The following is an 18,713-nucleotide window of genomic DNA, read 5'->3' on the forward strand; positions in this document are numbered from 1 at the left end:
CTCATGCTGCCAACAAGATCATCAAGGATCCCAAGCTTGCTCCCTTCCCAACCAAGGAAATCTGCTTTCGCTCTCCCTGCTCTCTAAGGGAAACCACCTCTACCACAAGAGGCTTGTCAACATTCTCTATTCTATAGGTTTAGACTTTTTATAAAGAGACTGAGCAGAACATCTACTTCAAACTACCTCGGTTTTCTGCCAGGCAGCTATCTGCAAGGCAAGAAATTACTACTACCTGAGTTCCAGCTTCAAATGCCAAAGAACAGAAAAGCAGAGCAAGACACAGGTTTAATCAACATGTGCCCCCACCCCAAACAAAGCATAAGATGCTGCAGATTAACAGGTCGCCAGTAGAAGCACCCCTACCATGTCCCAGCAGGAGGGATCTGTAGACCTCTCCCTCAGTGTGGACAACGAGGTTCCTACTCTTCCCAAACCACTGTCTGAGCAGCACCTTCATGTCAGGAGGTGTACAAAGTCCCGCCCCTTTTTGGCCCAAAAGAAATTTGCCAGCTCAAAGAACAGGAGGAACTTGCTCCCCGAAGAATAGAAAGATTGAGGGTTCCTTGAATGGGCTTCTGTTCTCCAGCAGGGAACACCTCCAGTAAGACAGACTAACCTTTGAAAACAAAGACTGGGATCTATCACCACTCTCCTCAAAAGCCAGACTTCCAGAGATCCCAAATATCATTTTAATATGGACCAATAAGCTCCCTGACTTCCCAGGCCAGGCAACTCAGTCTTACAGAGATAGCTTCTACTCTATCATTTCATGCATTAACCAGGTATCAGCAAGCAGTATATAAAAAGAGGGAATAGTTTTAGGAGTTAAAATTAATAGCATTGCTGTAATTGCAAATTTCACAAATTCAGAAAACACCTTGTGGTTAAACTAAAAATAACTGGGACAGAGAATCTTTGAAGGCCTCATGCAACTGGCCAGACACTCACTGGGGAGACTGCTTTCCTAGGTATTTTTTCTGAGGGAAGAGTGAAGGGTAAGACATGCTGGGCCAGAGAAGAGAGAACAGAGCTAAAAGTAGGTTCATTTGGGAGCTCAATATTACTTACTAAAGCACAACTGCCCTTATCATCCCACCTTGGTTTGCCCATTTTATAGCACCACCTCCAGGAAGTTTTCCTCACTCAGGCTATACACACTTTCTCCAGTACCCCTGCTGCCTTACTTTCTAATTTAGTGTGGCTTTTGCAAGCAACCACCACATCACACATGATCCCCACACCAGTAGACCCGAATCCCTAACTCTTTGGGGAAGGAATTTTCTCCTGTGCTTGCAAAATCCTGAAGGAGACAATAAGTCCCAGGAGTTTTATAGAAAGTGGGTTTTATCCTCAGGAGGTTCACTTTCCTCCCCACCTCCATCACTGGGAACTAGCTACCCTGACAGGCCTGGAGAAATTACCTTATGAAATCACAGGATCTGCCTCATAAAACGAGCTAGCCTAGGGATGCTGAGGCCTTAAAACAAGCCCACGTGGCTCGGAGGTCTCAAAAAGCTCCTAGATCCAGGGTTATCGTGGCCAAAGGTCAAATTCTCAGTTATGTCAGGAGCCCCACTCTGACAAAGGCCATGCATGATTCCTGCCAGAGACCCAGAGGTTAAGAACTTCTCCTTCAAGTTTTCCAAGTGCACGTTGAGAAGGAAAAAAAGAAAAAGATTAAGGGAGTGTCTGAAATTCTAGCTGGGCCAAAAACATCATTGCTCTAAACTTGGCAGATTTCAGATAATCAGTAATCGAAAGATATCCCAAAGCAAGGAAAGTGCCATCCTCAAGAGATAGTACCCAAGATGGCTTACCTGGTAAATTCTTACCAAACATACTTTCTCCCTGAACTCTGCCCTCACCAACAAAAACACAAAGTTCCTTACCATAGTGACTAAAACAGTATGTGTCGTAAACATTGCTTAATTATCTAGGGAAAGATTAATCTTTAAAAAAGTAATCTTGAGGGCGCCTGGGTGGCTCAGTTGGTTAAGCGACTGCCTTCGGCTCAGGTCATGATCCCGGAGTCCTGGGATCGAGTCCCACATTGGGCTCCCGGCTCAGCGGGGAGCCTGCTTCTCCCTCTGACCCTATCCCCTCTCATGCTGTTTCTCTCTCTCTCTCTCTCTCTCTCAAATAAATAAATAAATAAAGAGTAATCTTGATTAGAAAGTTATGAAGCTATAAATAAACTGGTATTAAGGAAAATACTACAATCCTAGTAGTATTTTGTACTAGCATTTTTAAATTACACAAGCACAAAAAATTAACCATAAATATATGGAAAAACCAACCTACCAACTCCTCTTCCTTCTCAATATTATTACTTTGGAAGAGAAAAATAAAAGACTTTTCTAAGACCACAACTATACTTAGTGAACTTACCTGTTACAGCAAATCCCTTTATCTGGTACAACTTGTTCCTCTCCGAGTCTCCAAGACTTTCACCTTCAAGGCACCAGGAAAACCCTCTTTCAGGAAAATCCCATCAGGTAGATCCTGTACTTCCTTCCCTCCCCTGACCCACCTTCAGTTTGAATCACATCCTCACTTGTTCATAGTGCACTGTGCACATTCAAGTCAACTCACTCCACGTATGCTCTGTCTCCTAAACCGACTGTGTGTTGCTTTAGGCAGGACCAGATTTTTTAAAAATTTCTTTTGTATAGCCTTCCCTTCCCTCTCACCTGTCAACTCCCACAGAGCTTTCCAAGAAGTGAATTCAATAAATACCTACTGACCTGACAGAGAGAAACAACATGCACCTGCACACCAGATCCAACCCACCAGAAGAAGGGTTAGCAGCAGCTTGGGTACCAGGCAGGAGTCCTACACCTCACCTGCAAGGCCACCTTTGCCAGCACTTATTATCGAAACAACATGCTAAGGTAACACGGCGACATCCCAGGATCCTGTGTCCACCCACCCAGCCAACTAGGATTTCCTCCCCTTCTGTCCTCTGAAAGTACAGGCTAAAAGGCAATGGAAAGAAAGAGAGGCACCAGCCCTTTACTTGGATAATACCAGATTCTTAGCTCCAGCCTACAAGTTTACATTAAAATGAACCCCCCACCCCAGAAAACACCACTGTAACAGGACCTAGTTTTCTAATACATCCTAAATGAGCAACTGTTTTACCCACAAACGGAAAGCTACCCACCCCCAAAGTCAAATCAGTCTGACTGCAGAAGATTGAAAAAAAATGTAATGGTAATTCTGTTATATAATCTGCCACTTTTCATCTAAGCCCACAGAGAGAACAGCAGCAATAATTAAATTTACATCCTTAGATGTCCTTAAGTGTCAAAATAAATTCCTAAGAACTGCAGGTAATAGTATCTGAACAATTCAACACAGTGCCCAAGTGATCACAGGATTTTCCTGAGTATAAAGTGAGCACCCCCTGACATTACACCTATCATTATGAAATCACTTGGTAAACCTGCATTTATTGTTTTTTAAAAATCTGTGTTTCCGTTTCCCTTTAATTACCACTGAGAGTCTCTCAAGGGACACTGAGAGTCTCTGATGGAGCCATCTCCACTGGTGGAACTTAGCTGTAAGCGACGCTGATGGGGCCTTCACCGTCTCTTTACAAGAACCAATTGCACTAATTCCACCACTTAGCTTTAACTCCCTCCTGAGAGGAGGGTAGACAGAGGGAGAGAGAAAGCAGACAGCTCTAAACATTCTGAACAAAAACATCCTCTCCTTGGAATGATGCAGCCAGAGACCCTTCCTCAGTCTCCGCACAGTCAGGTTCAGAAAACAAAGAGGCCCCTAAAAACACTTCTTTACATGCAAGTTCCCCAATAGAAGGAGGGTGTGTGGCAATTATTTAAAACCTCATGTATATATGAATGATAAATCTGGTTATGGGAATTAACATAAAAGAAAAAGCAAGGGGAAATTCAAGAGTGTCCGCTGCTGAGGGAGAGACTGACCATCATTTGCTCTACACCGAAATTTTATTTACAAAGAAAACATGTTTTGGACAAATGCCTCCCAGTTTTAATTTTTTCCATTAGTAGTACTTGGTTTATTTAAAAGGTATTCTGATGGGTTTTCTGAGGTAACCACCTTCCACCTTAAATTCTTGGCCTTCACAGGTGTCCCCCATTAGAAATGAACTGAAAGCTACCAGTGACATTTTGCTTAGGGTTCAAATGATTTGCCCCCACATGTGAAGGAGTCTTGGGCATCCCTGAAGGTGTCCTTAGGACAAAGGAGGGTGACTGTCACACCTCCAGGAGGAGCCCCAGAGCTGCCACATGGCCAGAGTACAGGCTGAGTTGTGAGAATTCCCTCTACCCTGGCTCACCTGGGCCCTGAGAAAGCCCGGCAGGGCAGGGCACAGATCATCCTATGTGCAGATGTTGAGAAATAACACCAATAATTCCTTGTGCCACCAGCATCCACCTCCAGAAGTTGCTATATTGCCCCCAACACTATACGGAAAAGAGGCTCGCGCCCAGTAGCCCATTCATTATGGGGTTAATTGTGGTTTGTAGGTTAATTTTGCTTTGTAGGCTAATCTAGAAACCCAATCACCCTTTAAAACTACATCTGTATGGGACTTCACACGCCAAGTTCCAACAATGGACTTTCAAACAAACTTATAAAACAACCCTGATCGCTAAGACTAACAATTTAGGCTAGAGATACTAGCTTCTGTTCTTAAAAAAAATTAAATACGGGGCGCCTGGGTGGCTCAGTCGTTAAGCATCTGCCTTCTGCTCGGGTCATGATCCCAGAGTCCCGCACAGGGCTCCCGGCTCAGCAGGAAGCCTGCTTCTCCCTCTCCCATTCCCCCTGCTTGTGTTCCCTCTCTCGCTGTGTCTCTCCCTGTCAAATAGATAAATAAAATCTTTAAAAAAAAATTAAATACAAGTTAGCACACTGGTTAAAAAAAAAATTCTCTTTATTCTGATTTAACTTCATAAACAAACTTTAGTCTACTCCAGAGGCTGGGCAGCTAGGAGCCAGAACAGTGCAGGAGAGCCCTGGCTGCCTGGTAGAGCGGACACCATACAAATCTTCCAAATCAAAGAATTGTTTTAAATCACAATTTCTTGGTCTAGGACATGGGAATGATAGACTTGTGATGTGCCATGTGGCCCAAAGAGATTAATTGTGGGCAGCAAAAAAATTTCAAAACCAAGTCTTTTCTGTCTGGAGCCCAGGGTAAAATAAAAAGCAGATTCTGCCACTGATGGAAGGATTTGTAGACAGCTCTAAAGGAAAAGACCCAATTTTGCAGTCAGAGTCTCCAGGAGCTAATACCAAAAAACCATCTTTTATAATTTCACCTAGAACAATCATTTCTCTCTCTCTCTCTTTTTTTAATATTTGAGAGAGACAGAAAGAGAGGACCCTAGCACAGGGAGGGACAGAGGGAGACAGAATCCCAGGCAGACTCCCTGCTGAGCACAGAGCCCTAAATGGGGCTTAATCGCACAATCCTGAGATCATGACCAAGCTAAAATCAAGAGTTGGACACTTAACTGAGCCACTGAGATGCCCGTAGAACTTCTGATGCACGCAACAGTATGCTATACCATCAAACAAAATACAAAACTGACCTTGTTATCCAGAGTTAAACTCCTCTTCAGGGATTGGGAGTTAAGAAATAGTACCCTCCATTTCTTCTGATGACTGACAGAAACATACCGAGTAATTTTAAAAGATGAATAAAAATGGAACATGAAACATTTTTTTCCTGTGTTTAAGTCAGCATAATCTGAAAGGAAGAATCTAAGAGAAAATGTCTTTGTGAGAATTCCTTTCAAGAATAGGTGCCTATCCACAAATCAGAAACACAGTGACCAAGCCTGTCAAAAGAAAAATGTGAATAAAGAGTTCTAGAACAAATTATATACTGATGACAACTTTAAAATTCCAATGTTTCTGTAGTAAGAGGGAAAGAAAAGATTGGAGCTGAAAAGGACCTCTTATTTCAACACACGTGAAAATCACAGAGGCTATAATCCACCTAGTAAGAAACCAAGACAGAGTTCAGGCCCCCAACCCCTCCACCAATACTCAGCCACTATTCATAAAATTACCAGAATTCCTGCAACCAATTTCCACCGACAGCAGCATTTTCCTAAGCACCAGTGAGTACAGCCCAGTATCACTGTTAATGTTTTAAGGCTCAGTATCAATATTTCCTCCGAAATTAAAATAATTCCCTTAAACATGCGGCCAATAATGGCTTACTGCTACAAGTGTGATTGTAATGAATAACTGAAAATTATCCTAGCAGAATTCACTTTCCCAAAGCCAACAAGAAAATAAAAATCAGTTTATAGTTTAAAACCTTCATTTGTAGAAACTCACTCAGCCCATTAACTGATGACCTAAAACTCAGGATCAGAGCTTTAAATCTTAGCTCTGACCTTAAGTTCTACAGACAGACTCTTCAGCCAAACTCTTCATGCCAAAGGCACAGAGATCTATCTGCTAAGTAGTCTTTTCATTAATGATTATTCGTTTATTCCTGTCACATCGTCTGAGGTTCTGTGCTAGGTTCGTGGATAGAGAGGATCAAGAGGCTGGGACCTTAAGGAATGCAGAGTGTATAACATCGAGGTCACTTCACTACAGCTACAGCATGGTAGTGTGGACCAAATGAATTATTAAACTTTAAAAGACTCTGGTAAAAGTTCAATGAATAAATGCATGTAAAACCCTCAGAATGAAGTCTTGACACACAATATGCCTCAAAGGCAATTCTGTGCAATATATTATTGTCCACTGTGCACCATGCACTGTTCCTGGTGCAGGGATTTGACTTGATTGGACACTGTTCCCACTCAGAGGAACTCGCAATCTAGTGGGGGAGAGAGATTAATTATCAACGATACCACAAAACAACTGTACAAAATGGGCAGGAGAAAACAAATGAAGAATCAGAAAAGGCTACGCACACTCTGAAGTCCTGTACAAATATTAACAGTACAGACAAGATCTGGAATAACCCAGGAACAAAGAGATGCAGCACAACCCTCGGAAAAAGAACTTCTCCTGCTATCTTCAACTTTTTAAGTATACTTGAGGCACATGTTACATTAGTCTCACAGGTACAACATAATGAGCTATCTTCAACCTTTAAAGTTTAAAAAAAAAAATACCTACTTTCATGAACAGTGCATGCACTTTTATCCTCATCCTCTACCTCCTCTTACACACTTTCACACCTTCAATAGTTTTCGAAGATGACTGATGCCCAAAGTGAGAGCCCTAAAGCATGACAAGATGTCAAATCATTAAAAAAAAAAAAAAAAAAATGTACCTTGTTCACAGAATAGTAAGGCAGGGAAACCACACCAGGACATTATAGGGAAAACAAAATGAGAACAAAAAGAGCTTTTAAGTTTCTGGTGAAGCCTACAATTTCATAACCAGAAAAGGCTTTCCCCCCAAACATTCTATTCAACTGAAGGTTTACTACAATCTTCCAACTAACGTGGTTTGTCATGTTCTTTTTAAAATTCCAACAGCCACGCTTCAGAAGGGGAAGAAAGAAAAAATGCCAAAATGTCAAGTTGCTTCTCTACAGGTGTAACTCTTCCCAGCTGATCTTATTCCCTAATTTTAAAACTGTTACCCTCAGCTTGCCCCAGGTGGAAATGTTCAAATTTCAACAGTCCAACTCCTGAAAATAAGTGATGTTGACTTTTTAATAAAATTAAGAGAGTTCCAGGTTGTAATTTCCATTTTATCTCTTCTTCAAATAGCAATTTTGCACCGTGTCTAAAAGCCATCCATCACCACAGATTAAAACTAGTCCTAAAAGGTCTTAGAACCACTCAGACCCTATTTCTCTTACTAGCCAGCAGTCAACAGCTAATGAGGGTAACTTAGTCAATATCTGTAGAACAAAACACCAAGAAATTCCAAAGACATTAAGTGGTTCATTAAATAAAATCTACAAAAGTAGTATTTCAAACAATAGATACATAAATTAAAGGACCAATACACAGAGCAAAGAGAAGGTAGTCTTTCCTTATTTGACAAGCCATTTGCCTCTCCTCCTCTGTAGCTTTCTGATGCACAGAACAATCAATCTTTAAACTAAAGCCATACCAATTTAACCCCAAGCTTCTACTCACTAGTCACAAGAGAGCCACAAAAATGAAAGGACAGCCTTTTCTTGAGTCTTCCTGATAGGTACTCTACTCATGTAAGGGGAGTGTGAAGTTCTCTTTTAGTCAAACTTTTCAATGGTGACCGGTCTCCAAACAAGCATCTCGGGCAGCCCTTCTGTCTGGAGCAATTCTCCCCTCCTCCTCTTGGCTGCACCTGAGGGAGAAGCCCCACAGCTGCCCTTTTAAAACAAGCCTGAGGTGATGATGACTTCAAATAAGCCTCAAACCATATCAATTAAGCTTCAGATGATTTCAACTAAGCACTCCAGCTAAAACTAAGGGAGTAACAAAAAAGATTTTCTGAGTTTATGTTACGTGTGTAGGAGCTAGACACCCTCCTAACAGATATGATTTATTCATAAAAAAGCTGTTTGTGGAAATAATCCCTTAACCTTTATACACAAAACAGATTTCATCACCACTGCATCCCATTTCAACACCTTAATGTAGTTTAGGTAACAATGATTACCCTAAGAAGCAATTTTAAATTTGTAACTTATGTAATCAATGTCCCAATGACATGTACAGTGACATAAGATTTTAACCAATTCTAACCCAATTTTATTTTCCTTCCACTGATAATGCACTGGAGTTCTTCCTACAGTGAAAAGGTATATCCATCTCTGCCTAAAGAAATGCCTAAAAAACAAATGTTAACACCAGAAGCCAGAGATATGATGGTATTATTTTCAAAACAAGCATAGAAAGGCACAAAATCATCAGCCAGGAGTGAACTACATACCTACCTTCTCAGCTTATCAAAAAAGGAACTGACCAGGGGTACCTGGGTGGCTCAGTCATTAAGCGTCTGCCTTCGGCTCGGGTCATGATCCCAGAGTCCTGGGATGGAGCCCGGCATCGGACTCCCTGCTCGGCGGGAAGCCTGCTTCTCCCTCTCCCACTCCCCCTGCTTGTGTTCCCTCTCTCGCTGTGTCTCTCTGTCAACTAAATAAATAAAATCTTAAAAAAAAAAAAAAAAGGAACTGACCAAGTTCTAAGACAGGGGTCAAAAGACCCACATCTGATGTGAGTTTATTAATGTACATTCCACTACCCAAACTAAATAAGGTGCACCTGTGAGCTTGCCAGCCACTGAAAATACCACTAAATTACAAAGTCAAGAATAAAATTAAATTTTCATTTTCCACATGATAGCCTATGAAATTAGTTAAGAAAAGAAAGCCAATTTGTCAGTATTTCCACTCTCCCTCCCACATCTCTCCCTCCCACATCTCTACCTCCTCCCAGCCCCCAATATCAGTACAAACCATTTGGGCTGAAAGGTTCAGTGGAAGTAAGTACCATAATCAAAATTATATCGACTGTGTCCAAGAAAGGAATTGATGGGCTGGCAAAAGAGTACAAGCTTAGGGTACAAATTCATAGGCTCTCACAGACACATGTGAGACAGTTATGAATTCAAATCATTAAATAAGCAGTGAATGCTCTTCATTAAGAGAAGTGGGAGAGTCCACCAGAAACTGCACACAAGTTCTATACATTGAAGTGTGACTTTACTGTATGTGTGCCGCTGACCACGGTCCTGAACCAACATTTCGCCTTCAGGAGAGGAATTTTCTCTCCTATCTATCCTTCCCAGGGATTATGAACAAGATGAGTGTGCTGAGACAGACAGACATAGAGAGGGAAAGAGACAAGTACACAGAAGCTGCTGAGGACAAGACTTCTGCTGAATCTTATGCTTGAACCCAAAACAACAGTACCAGATTAAAAAAAAAATCAGACAAAATATTGGAAACATAAGAGAACAAGAATCTCTGAACTGAACAATGCAAAGTTATATAAATAGCAACCTGAACAGGCGCGTAGGGCAGCACAACAAGTTGGTGAGAGGGAAACAAACTGCAGTCCCTGCACCAGCTTTTGAGTTATATGGTAAGTGCTCTGAGATTATTTTTATTTTTGCCTTGAAGGTTGACATGTTTACACTGCCCCCAAAGGGACAAAACAAATGGGGGGAGGGGGAGGCCACAATTTACATACACGAATTCTTGCACTCTTAAAAACACTATCACACTTCCAACAGATTTCCTCTCTGCGAAACTGGGGTGGCCCCTCGAACACCTGCCTTGTCCCACCTGACCCTTATGCTTATATGAACCAAAGCTGGCTTCCAGAAAAATCATTTGATGTGTCTTGTTACTCCCTTCTCAGCCTCCAAATCATTACCTATGACGCTTAAGCTCATGGTCATCTCACCAGCCTCTCTACACGGCTGACATGCTGCCTTCTGACTAAATCCCTGGGCACAGCTAGTAATTTACGTGCATAGAGTCTTTTAGGATATTATTTAATAAATGATCAATAAGAGCAGGTTCCATGAGTAAAAGAGAGATAGTATCTTAATAGAAGGGTTAACGAACCACACACCGTAAAGCTTTCCTGTTAGTACATTATAAGAAATGCTCTATGAAATTAAAAGTGATAGCTATGTTACATATCTACCCACTCATGAATGAAAGGGCCTGTGAGGTCTACCAACAAAACACGCTGGTAGCATACTCCATCAGGGAAAGGACCTCTAGGCTTCTAATTATTCCTGGCTATGGTGTGGACATCGTGCATAAACCAGCTCTTCCATACTCAGTAGTAATAACAAATGCCATTAAAGAATGCATACTATGTGCCAGGCATCATGCTGGGGACTCTATAAAACGTCTCATTAATTCTCATGACAACGCTCTGCAATGAACACTGTCATGCCCATTTTACAGATGAGGAAGCAGTCTCAGCATTAATAACCTTTCCAAAGTCACACAATCTGTAAGTGGCTGAACTAATGTCGTTATTCTGTACCCTCAGGCACTACTGACCCTGACCCCTAGAGCAGAGAAAAACTGGCTGCTAGCCCTGACAGAATGAAGGAGAGGAGGACAAGCCCTTTCCAGACAACACTACAGATTGTGATAATGTGATTATAAATGGCATGGGGTTTCTTCCATCTAAAAAGCATAATCATCTTTTCTAAGATATAAATGTCCATGCATGCATATGCATACACTGCACTCAGTTTTCTCCAATGCCAAGCCACCTTGTTATGGATCCTCCTCATTGTGAGAAATTTTCTTTTCTTTTTTTTTTTGAAGATGTTATTTATTTATTTGCCAGAGAGAGAGAGTACAAGCAGGGGGAGTGGCAGGCAGGACCCTGGGATCATAACCTGAGCTGAAGGCAGATGCTTAACTGACAAGCCACCCAGGCGTCCCTGTGAGAAATTTTCTAACAAGCTCTCTCTACAGCTTATCATGTTTGCACTCCATATTACAGTTCTTCCATATCCCTCCTTAAAGGGACAAACTGAGAAACAACTGGATTCATTCATACGTAGTATCCACTAAGTCTGAGGGAATACATAGCTTTATCACTATAAAACAGTGGCAAAATATAAATACTTGACTTTTCCCTAGAATACCTCAGACCAGAGGTGGAAAGGGCAGTCTTTAGTTCTCTGATGCTGACCCTTCCTCCTTTAGAAAAATACAAGCAAACAAGCTAGACTCTCATAGTGTGTATTAGCTCACAAACACCACACTTCCCATCAACAGGGAAGCTCATACAATCTCAGGGCAATTTCACCTTGTATTCACCTTGGGTAAATGTTTTCCTGCAATTTACTGTGGAAATGAACAACTGAAAGGCCCTCTTCTCAGTCACCATTCCCGTTAATAAAGTTTTTCCTCCAAGAAAATAATAGGCTCAAGGCAACATGACAGTGAAAAGGAACATTAATACTCACACTACCATAATCTCTTGAAGAGCTAAATTCTTCTTCTACGATATGTCCCATGTGTTTACCTGGAGAACCTGAACTACCAGGAATGAGCCCCCTGTTCCACGTACACACCATTTATTAAGATGCCCTCTTCTAGGTCATCAACTCCAACCCTGAAACATTTAAATGGGCTACACAAGCAGTTCCCAACAGCTGGGCTTCATGCTTCCCACCTTCCCAAAACACAAATCTTATCATACCACTTTCTTGATTCAATCCTTCAAAGGTTCCCAGTACCCTTGGAATGAAGTCCAAAAGGTTCTGGATGACCTACGGCATCTCTCTCAAGCATCATCTGATGCTATGCTCCCTCCTCCATGCAAAACAACCTAAAGACCCACCATACTCTCTCCTGCTTCACAGCCTCCTGCTTTCTGCATCGCTCTGACCCCTTCCCTCCTCCCAGCTATTTCCCCCTCATCCGTTAGGTCTCAGCTCAAATATCACCTCCGCGGTGAGGCACTTCTCACCTCCCAGACTGAATGAGTTACACGATACAGACACACTCCCTCACAGTCTGCTCCTCTGTACCCATTTATCACCTTTGAAACCAACTAATAATTGTATGTTTAGGGACTATCTCCCCCAACTACACTAGAAGCTTTGTGAGATCCAAGCTATCTCTGTCTCACCCACTCTCTGGATTCATTCATATGTAGTATCCACTAAGTCCGAGGGAATACATAGCTGAGGCCAGTCCCCCCTAGAGTCTCATGCAATATATATTCCTTTACTGATTCTCTGAACTCATGGCTCTCTTACTCCAATAGTGAGCCAAAAAAGGAGACTAAATAATAAATGCACCAAGATTTATGTACTACCTTTGTTCAAATTATGTAGCTGCTGTGATTAATAAAATACAAACTCAAGAGAAGTTTTACTGAGGGGCGCCTGGGTGCCTCAGTCGGTTAAGCGGTTACCTTTGGCTCAGATCGTGAGCTCGGGGTCCTGGGATAGAGCCCTGAGTCAGGCTCTGCGCTCAGCAGGGAGTCTGCTTCTCCCTCTCCTTCTGCCCCCACTCTACCCCCCCATGCTCATTCGCACGTGCATGCACCCTCTCAAATAAACAAAATCTTAAAAAGAGAGAGAGAGAGAGAAGAAAAGCTTTACTGAATCCATGGTTGCTTTTTGCTATTTCTTTTCTCAACCAATCAACACCAGAAATTCATCTGCTACATCACTATCATGTGCAGGAATCCCACACACACCCCAACTTTGCTAAAAGCAGTACTCAAACTCAAACACTACTTAATAGAACAGTTCAAAGATGTCCCATAACCATGCCTATTGTAACACAGGAAACTGTTTCCCAACCTATGTCAACAAAACCAACCCTTTAGTGTCACAGAGTATAAATGAGCCACTTTATATCAAGTTGAAAATCCTTTCAACCACTAAGACTTTTTTTTGGCTATTCTAAGAATCCTTCAAAGTTTCAAGTTCTAATATACACTGTGAAAAGCAGACTTAATACACAAGTCCCTTCAAAGGTTATTTTGAATAGAACCTCAGTGATTTAGCTTTGTTCAAAATTTACCTGCATCTTGGGACATCTGGGTGGCTCAGTCAGTTGAGTATTGGACTCTTGATTTCGGCTCAGGTCATGATCTCAGGGTTGTGAGATCCAGCCCTGCATCAGACTCCATGCTGGGCATGGAGCCTGCTTGAGAGTCTCTCCCTGTCCCTCTGCCCTGTCCTCCCCCTTTTCAAAACAAAAACAAAAACAAAAAACCTGGATCCATGAGATATTTTTATTAAGAGATACAGAGGAATGAGCATAACTCACAATAGACAAAAACAAATGAATACACATACAGTCACCCTTCAATCAAATGCACAACTATTTTCAAAGATGTCATTTTTTTCCTTATTCATTCAACACATATTCACTGCGACCCTACTAATGTACCAGAGGTACTGTGCTAGGCATACGGAACAAAATCCCTGCCCTCGAGGAGTTCAGTGAAACAGCAAATAGCACCTGAGTATTTCACTAGTGTCATCACCAGTTGCTTTGGGAAAGGACAGGGCAAAGTGCCTAAAAGTCTATCTGAGAAATGTGATCAGAGGAACAGTCCTCCAATCTAGATCACTGTAGACTGATAGAGCCCATTACCCCTCAAAACCCACAGACTCCAAATGCACAGGCTTAAGAAAGCAGCAGAGGGAGTGAGATGCAGTTTATTAAACCAAATGACATGTGCCATCTCTAACTCTCCAGTATTTCACTTAAGTACAAAAGAACTACAGTCCGTGCCTTCTTAAACCATTGGTTTTAAGCACCAAAAGCGTAAAGGGCTGATTTAAGTCAATAATCCTTAGTAAGTTCACACACATACTGATAGTGAGATAAAATACAAAATACTACAAGACACTACAAGACACTACTAGATATATTCAAATCAGCTTTAACAAGGTTGCCAAAAAAATTAGCACCGAAATTGCACACTACATACTAGAATTTTGCTGTTCTTTAACAAGTGACGCAGTAAGTTACTGTAAAAAGAAAAAACACACTTTGGAAAGCAAGGACTCTCCCAAGCTAGACATAACAATTTCAAAATCTAAATGAACCTCTTCCCATTTTATGGGTTGCACTTAAGCCTTTTAATGCTTTATACTCAGGGTCTTGCTGTAGTATAACTAACATTACACTAACTTTGCCCTGCCATAATACAACCTGATACAAATAAAATCTGTTTCCCAGCTTATGCTAATAAAATGAGAATAACCTGAACAGACACAGCCTCAGGTTCTCTCAAAGCAGCAGGTTATTTATGCATAAATAAAAATAACAAGCCAGCCCAAGTTCATACTTCCATTTCACAAAATTTTCATCACAAATTAACTTGAAAAATTAATATTTACTGGGCGCCTGGGTGGCTCAGTCGTTAAGCGTCTGCCTTCGGCTCAGGTCATGATCCCAGGGTCCTGGGATCGAGTCCCACATCGGGCTCCCTGCTCGGCGGGAAGCCTGCTTCTCCCTCTCCCATTCCCCCTGCTTGTGTTCCTGCTCTCGCTATGTCTCTCTCTGTCAAATAAATAAATAAAATCTTTAAAAAAAAAAAATTAATATTTACTTAGCACATAATGCTACATGTTAGATACTGTGCTAGGATTAAATTAAATGGCATGTATAGAATGTCCAACTCTTATCATTATTATTCCCATTTAACGGTGCAAAAACCAGGGCTTACATGAGCTGAATGGTCCACAATCCCACATCTAGCTAATGTGGCAGCGCTGGGACACAAACCCAGGTCTTTGCACTAAACTTAGTGTTTGTAACCTAACTGAACCCTCTGGAACGGTGTTTACAGCTATATGCATTTTCTTAGGAGCAGGTGGAGAGCTTACATTAGATTCTCAAGGAAGCCCACAATCCCCTCAAAAGTTAAAAATATCACTGCACCATATGATCACCTGTGGGAAAAAAACAAAACAAAACAGAAAAAGCACACTGGACTTCAAGGCCTTTCACCAAGACTCTTACTTCTGTACTCGTGAGGAGGTAAAAACTCCACAGTTACAGTTGCACTTTAAAATCCTCAGAGCAAGTCAAGATTTCCACTCCTGGATAATTTCCAGTAACCCCTGCCACAGAGTAAGTTACACAATAAATTGCAATACTGTATCAGTTTACATCCAATTCTGAGATTTCACGAATACTGACCAATGTTATTTAGTCATTCCACTTTCCAAAATGTGTTTCCATCAACCAGTCCTCACTGCATTGCCTGTGAAATAAGCTATCATTATATCCACTTCCAAGAAAGTCAAACACAGTCACTCTAAGGCCAGGCAATAAATCAGCTACAGAATCAGGATCCAAAGTGAGAAGTTCCCTACTCCCCCCCTCCCCAAGATATGCAAGACCATGTCATTTACACCAAAGCACCCTCTCCTAGCTACACAGAAAACAGTGGGCATCTTTTCTACTAATGACAACACTAAATGAGAATCCACTGGTAAATCACTGAGTTAGGGCTTACCCCCAGCTGCCCAATGACAAGTGTGCTCCTCTTGAAAGTTGAGGCAAGTATCACAGGGTAACACCTGGCACATGTCTGGCATCTTCAAAATGAGAGGCAACCATTGAGGGACCCTGACAGCTCTGTGGTAGGTGTGGCACTCAGCTTTAACTCCTGGCATCCTGTCCCTAGGATCAATCTGAATGATTGATTCATCCTAAATTCCTGATCAGCAAAAAAAAAAAAAAAGTATTCATGTGGAAATGAACTTGACCTTGAAGTTAACTGGTTCAAACCCCTCATTTTACAGATAAAACTGAACGCCAGAGGAATGCAACAATTCACCCAAGGCCTCACAACTCAGGAGCAGAGACAGTTCTAGAAAGGTCTCCAGACACCTGTCCAGGATCCTTACAATCCTCCTGGTCACTGGGAAATCAGTCAGGGTTACTGTCAGAAGGCTAGCCATTGACCTGACAGTGAGAACTTCACTCCTCCACCTTGTGCCAGATCCACTCTTTGCGTCTAGACTGAGGTCCCTGGGGGCCAATGTCAGGACACTGACCTCGACTTGCTTATTCTGCGAGACAAAGACAATTACTTATTAAAGCTAACCCCATCGGAGAGGAGAAAAATAGGATTCTGGTACTGAAGAATTAACTTCACAAGGAGTCTATGTTAGAATGATGTTTTATTTATAACCCTGCCTGACCAAGATGACTTCCGCACAACCACCCTCCAAAGAAAACAATCTTAAAGATAATGAAGAACCCTATGCTTCCTGTGCTCCAAAGGCCGGGAAAAAAAAAAACAAAAACAAAAAAACAAGGAAAGCAGTGGAGAGGACACCGAAGTCATATGCTCAACGTGTCGGGACGCGACCCACAAGTTTTGGAAGAACGTTCTTCCAAGAAACCAGGATGGACACAGCCCCCCTCCCCCGCCCCCGAAGGAAATGACAGGTTCTCTATCCAGTTTGACGATCAGTACGCATCTAGACACCCCGGAACAATCCGAATGGGCGCTGGAGGCGCAGCGCCGCGGACGGAGAGCTGAGAGTCCCCCTCTCTCAGAAGACCGACGCTGCGCGGAGCAGCCAAAACCACCCGCAGGGGATCCCGGGGGGCCCGCGTCACTGACACGCCTCCGCACAACTCGGCGGGTACTGCTCCCACTCGTCCGGCAGGACCCACACACCATCTCTTCCCCTCACACCCATCCCCTCACCACACTCCCCCTTGGCCCGACAGCTTCGGCGGGAAGCAACGCCCACTTCGGAAAATGAGCTCTTAGTTGTGGGGACAAGCTAGGCGTCTCGATCACATGCATTCCCAGACCCACCGTAGCAGATACAGACATTACGGAGTTTGCTGCTTTGACATCTTGAAAAGCACACTATCAGCCAGCACCTGAACACACACACACACGGAGGTAAGAGCCACGGGAAGTCAATAACCCACCAGGAGGCTCCTAACTGCCATCACCCCGGCCTCGGGGCAGAGCACCTGGGGTCCCTCCCACTCCTCCTGCCCCGGTGCGCCCTGCCACCAGCCGCGCGCTGGGCGGAGAGCTGAGGTCTCCCGACAGCCGGGACTCGGACGGGGAGCGGGGGAAGGCGGGGCCCACCTCCTCATCCTGCTCCTCCTGGGACGCGCTGCTGCCCCGGGGCGCGGGTGGCGCGGTTCCTCCGGGGAGCTGCGGCGGTGGCGCACAGACTCCAAGCTCAAGCACCACGCGCGCGGGAGCCCACGCGGCGGGCGGCCGGGCACCTCCGGCGCCGCCCGGCGGCGGCGGCGGCCGCGGCCGCGGCTGCTGCTCGCGGGAGAAGCCGCCGGGCTCCCCTTCCTCCGACAGAGTTTCTGAGCCCGAGGAGGACTCGGCCGAGGAAGCGCCGGGCGAGGACGCGGCGGCCACCGCAGGGGCGGGAGCTTCGGGGCCGTGGGCGCTGCAGCCGCGAGGCACCGGCTCCGCCGCCTCCGAAACTTTCTCCCCCATTTCCCTCTCGCGCCCAAAGTGCGGCCCGAGGGGCGGCGGGGACGCGGCGCGCACTCAGCGTCTCCAGGGAAAGCTGCGGGCTGCGCGGCTCCGGGTCGCTCTCGCTGACGCTCCCGGGCTGCGGGGAGCCCCGCCGGCGACTACATGGCCGCAGCACGGCCGCTGGAGACCGCCGCCAAGTTACCAGCCACCCAGACTTGGCGGCCGACGGGGGCTCCCGCGCGCGGGGACAAGCCAGCTCGAGTCCGCGCTCTACGTTCCACAACCCTTGTGCGCTGCGCCCGCGCCGCCCGGACTGCGGCTTCGCCAGCAAAACCTGCCTCCGGGCAGGAGCGGGGCCGGCGGAGGAGACGGGCAGCCCGGGGAGCCAATGGCAGGGCAGCCGCGCCGGTGGGCGGAGGCTGCGGCGCCCCCGGCCGCACGGGCGTCAGGTAGGGAAGGCGGGGCCGAGGCTCGGACTACGGGATCCGGCCGGAGCGCTTGGGGCCCCAGGGACTCGGGGGAGGAGGGGGGACCCTGGAGGGTGGGAGTGGAACCCGGAGTCGCAGCCAAAGGCTGGAATTCCGAACTTGGCGGGGGAGCGGCTAGCCGTCCTTGGAACGCAGTGGAGAGATGGCTGAGGGGGCGGTGAGACCTTGAAGAAGAACTGGACTTTGTTTCAAAAAAGTAAAATCGAGAAAACGGACCAGAAGAAAAGTAGTAGGACTTTAGGAGTAAAGGGAACACCCACACGCTTGCTGGAGGAGAAAGGGGGAAACTTCGTGCTATACTGACTGAGTAGATCTAAACGGACCTGAT

The 18,713-nt window shown here is 44.5% G+C and overlaps 1 protein-coding gene and 1 long non-coding RNA gene across 7 annotated transcripts in view; both read right to left on the reverse strand.

Moving 5' to 3' along the window:
- The window catches only part of MAST4 (microtubule associated serine/threonine kinase family member 4), a 519,579-nt gene extending 501,357 nt beyond the window's left edge, over nucleotides 1-18,222 (reverse strand). For 4 of the 6 annotated variants that reach the window (XM_081825660.1, XM_081825659.1, XM_081825658.1 and 1 more), the window contains exon 1: nucleotides 17,547-18,222. In XM_081825660.1, coding sequence (XP_081681786.1) covers nucleotides 17,547-17,915 — 369 coding nt within the window. In that variant the 5' untranslated portion in view covers nucleotides 17,916-18,222. The remainder of the gene's footprint in view (nucleotides 1-17,546) is intronic. The other 2 variants (XM_081825663.1, XM_081825662.1) reach the window with 1 other exon arrangement.
- Nucleotides 11,270-17,540, reverse strand: LOC145722447 (uncharacterized). Its single transcript, XR_014146747.1, has 2 exons — nucleotides 15,037-17,540; nucleotides 11,270-14,824 (listed from the first exon to the last, which is right to left on the reverse strand). It is a non-coding gene; the product is annotated as an uncharacterized LOC145722447 (long non-coding RNA).
- Nucleotides 18,223-18,713: the final 491 nt, after the last annotated feature.

Source organism: Leptonychotes weddellii, chromosome 7 (assembly GCF_054177405.1).
Source record: "Leptonychotes weddellii isolate Sample4059 chromosome 7, ASM5417740v2, whole genome shotgun sequence".
In the NCBI taxonomy this organism is placed as follows: Eukaryota; Metazoa; Chordata; class Mammalia; order Carnivora; family Phocidae; genus Leptonychotes; species Leptonychotes weddellii.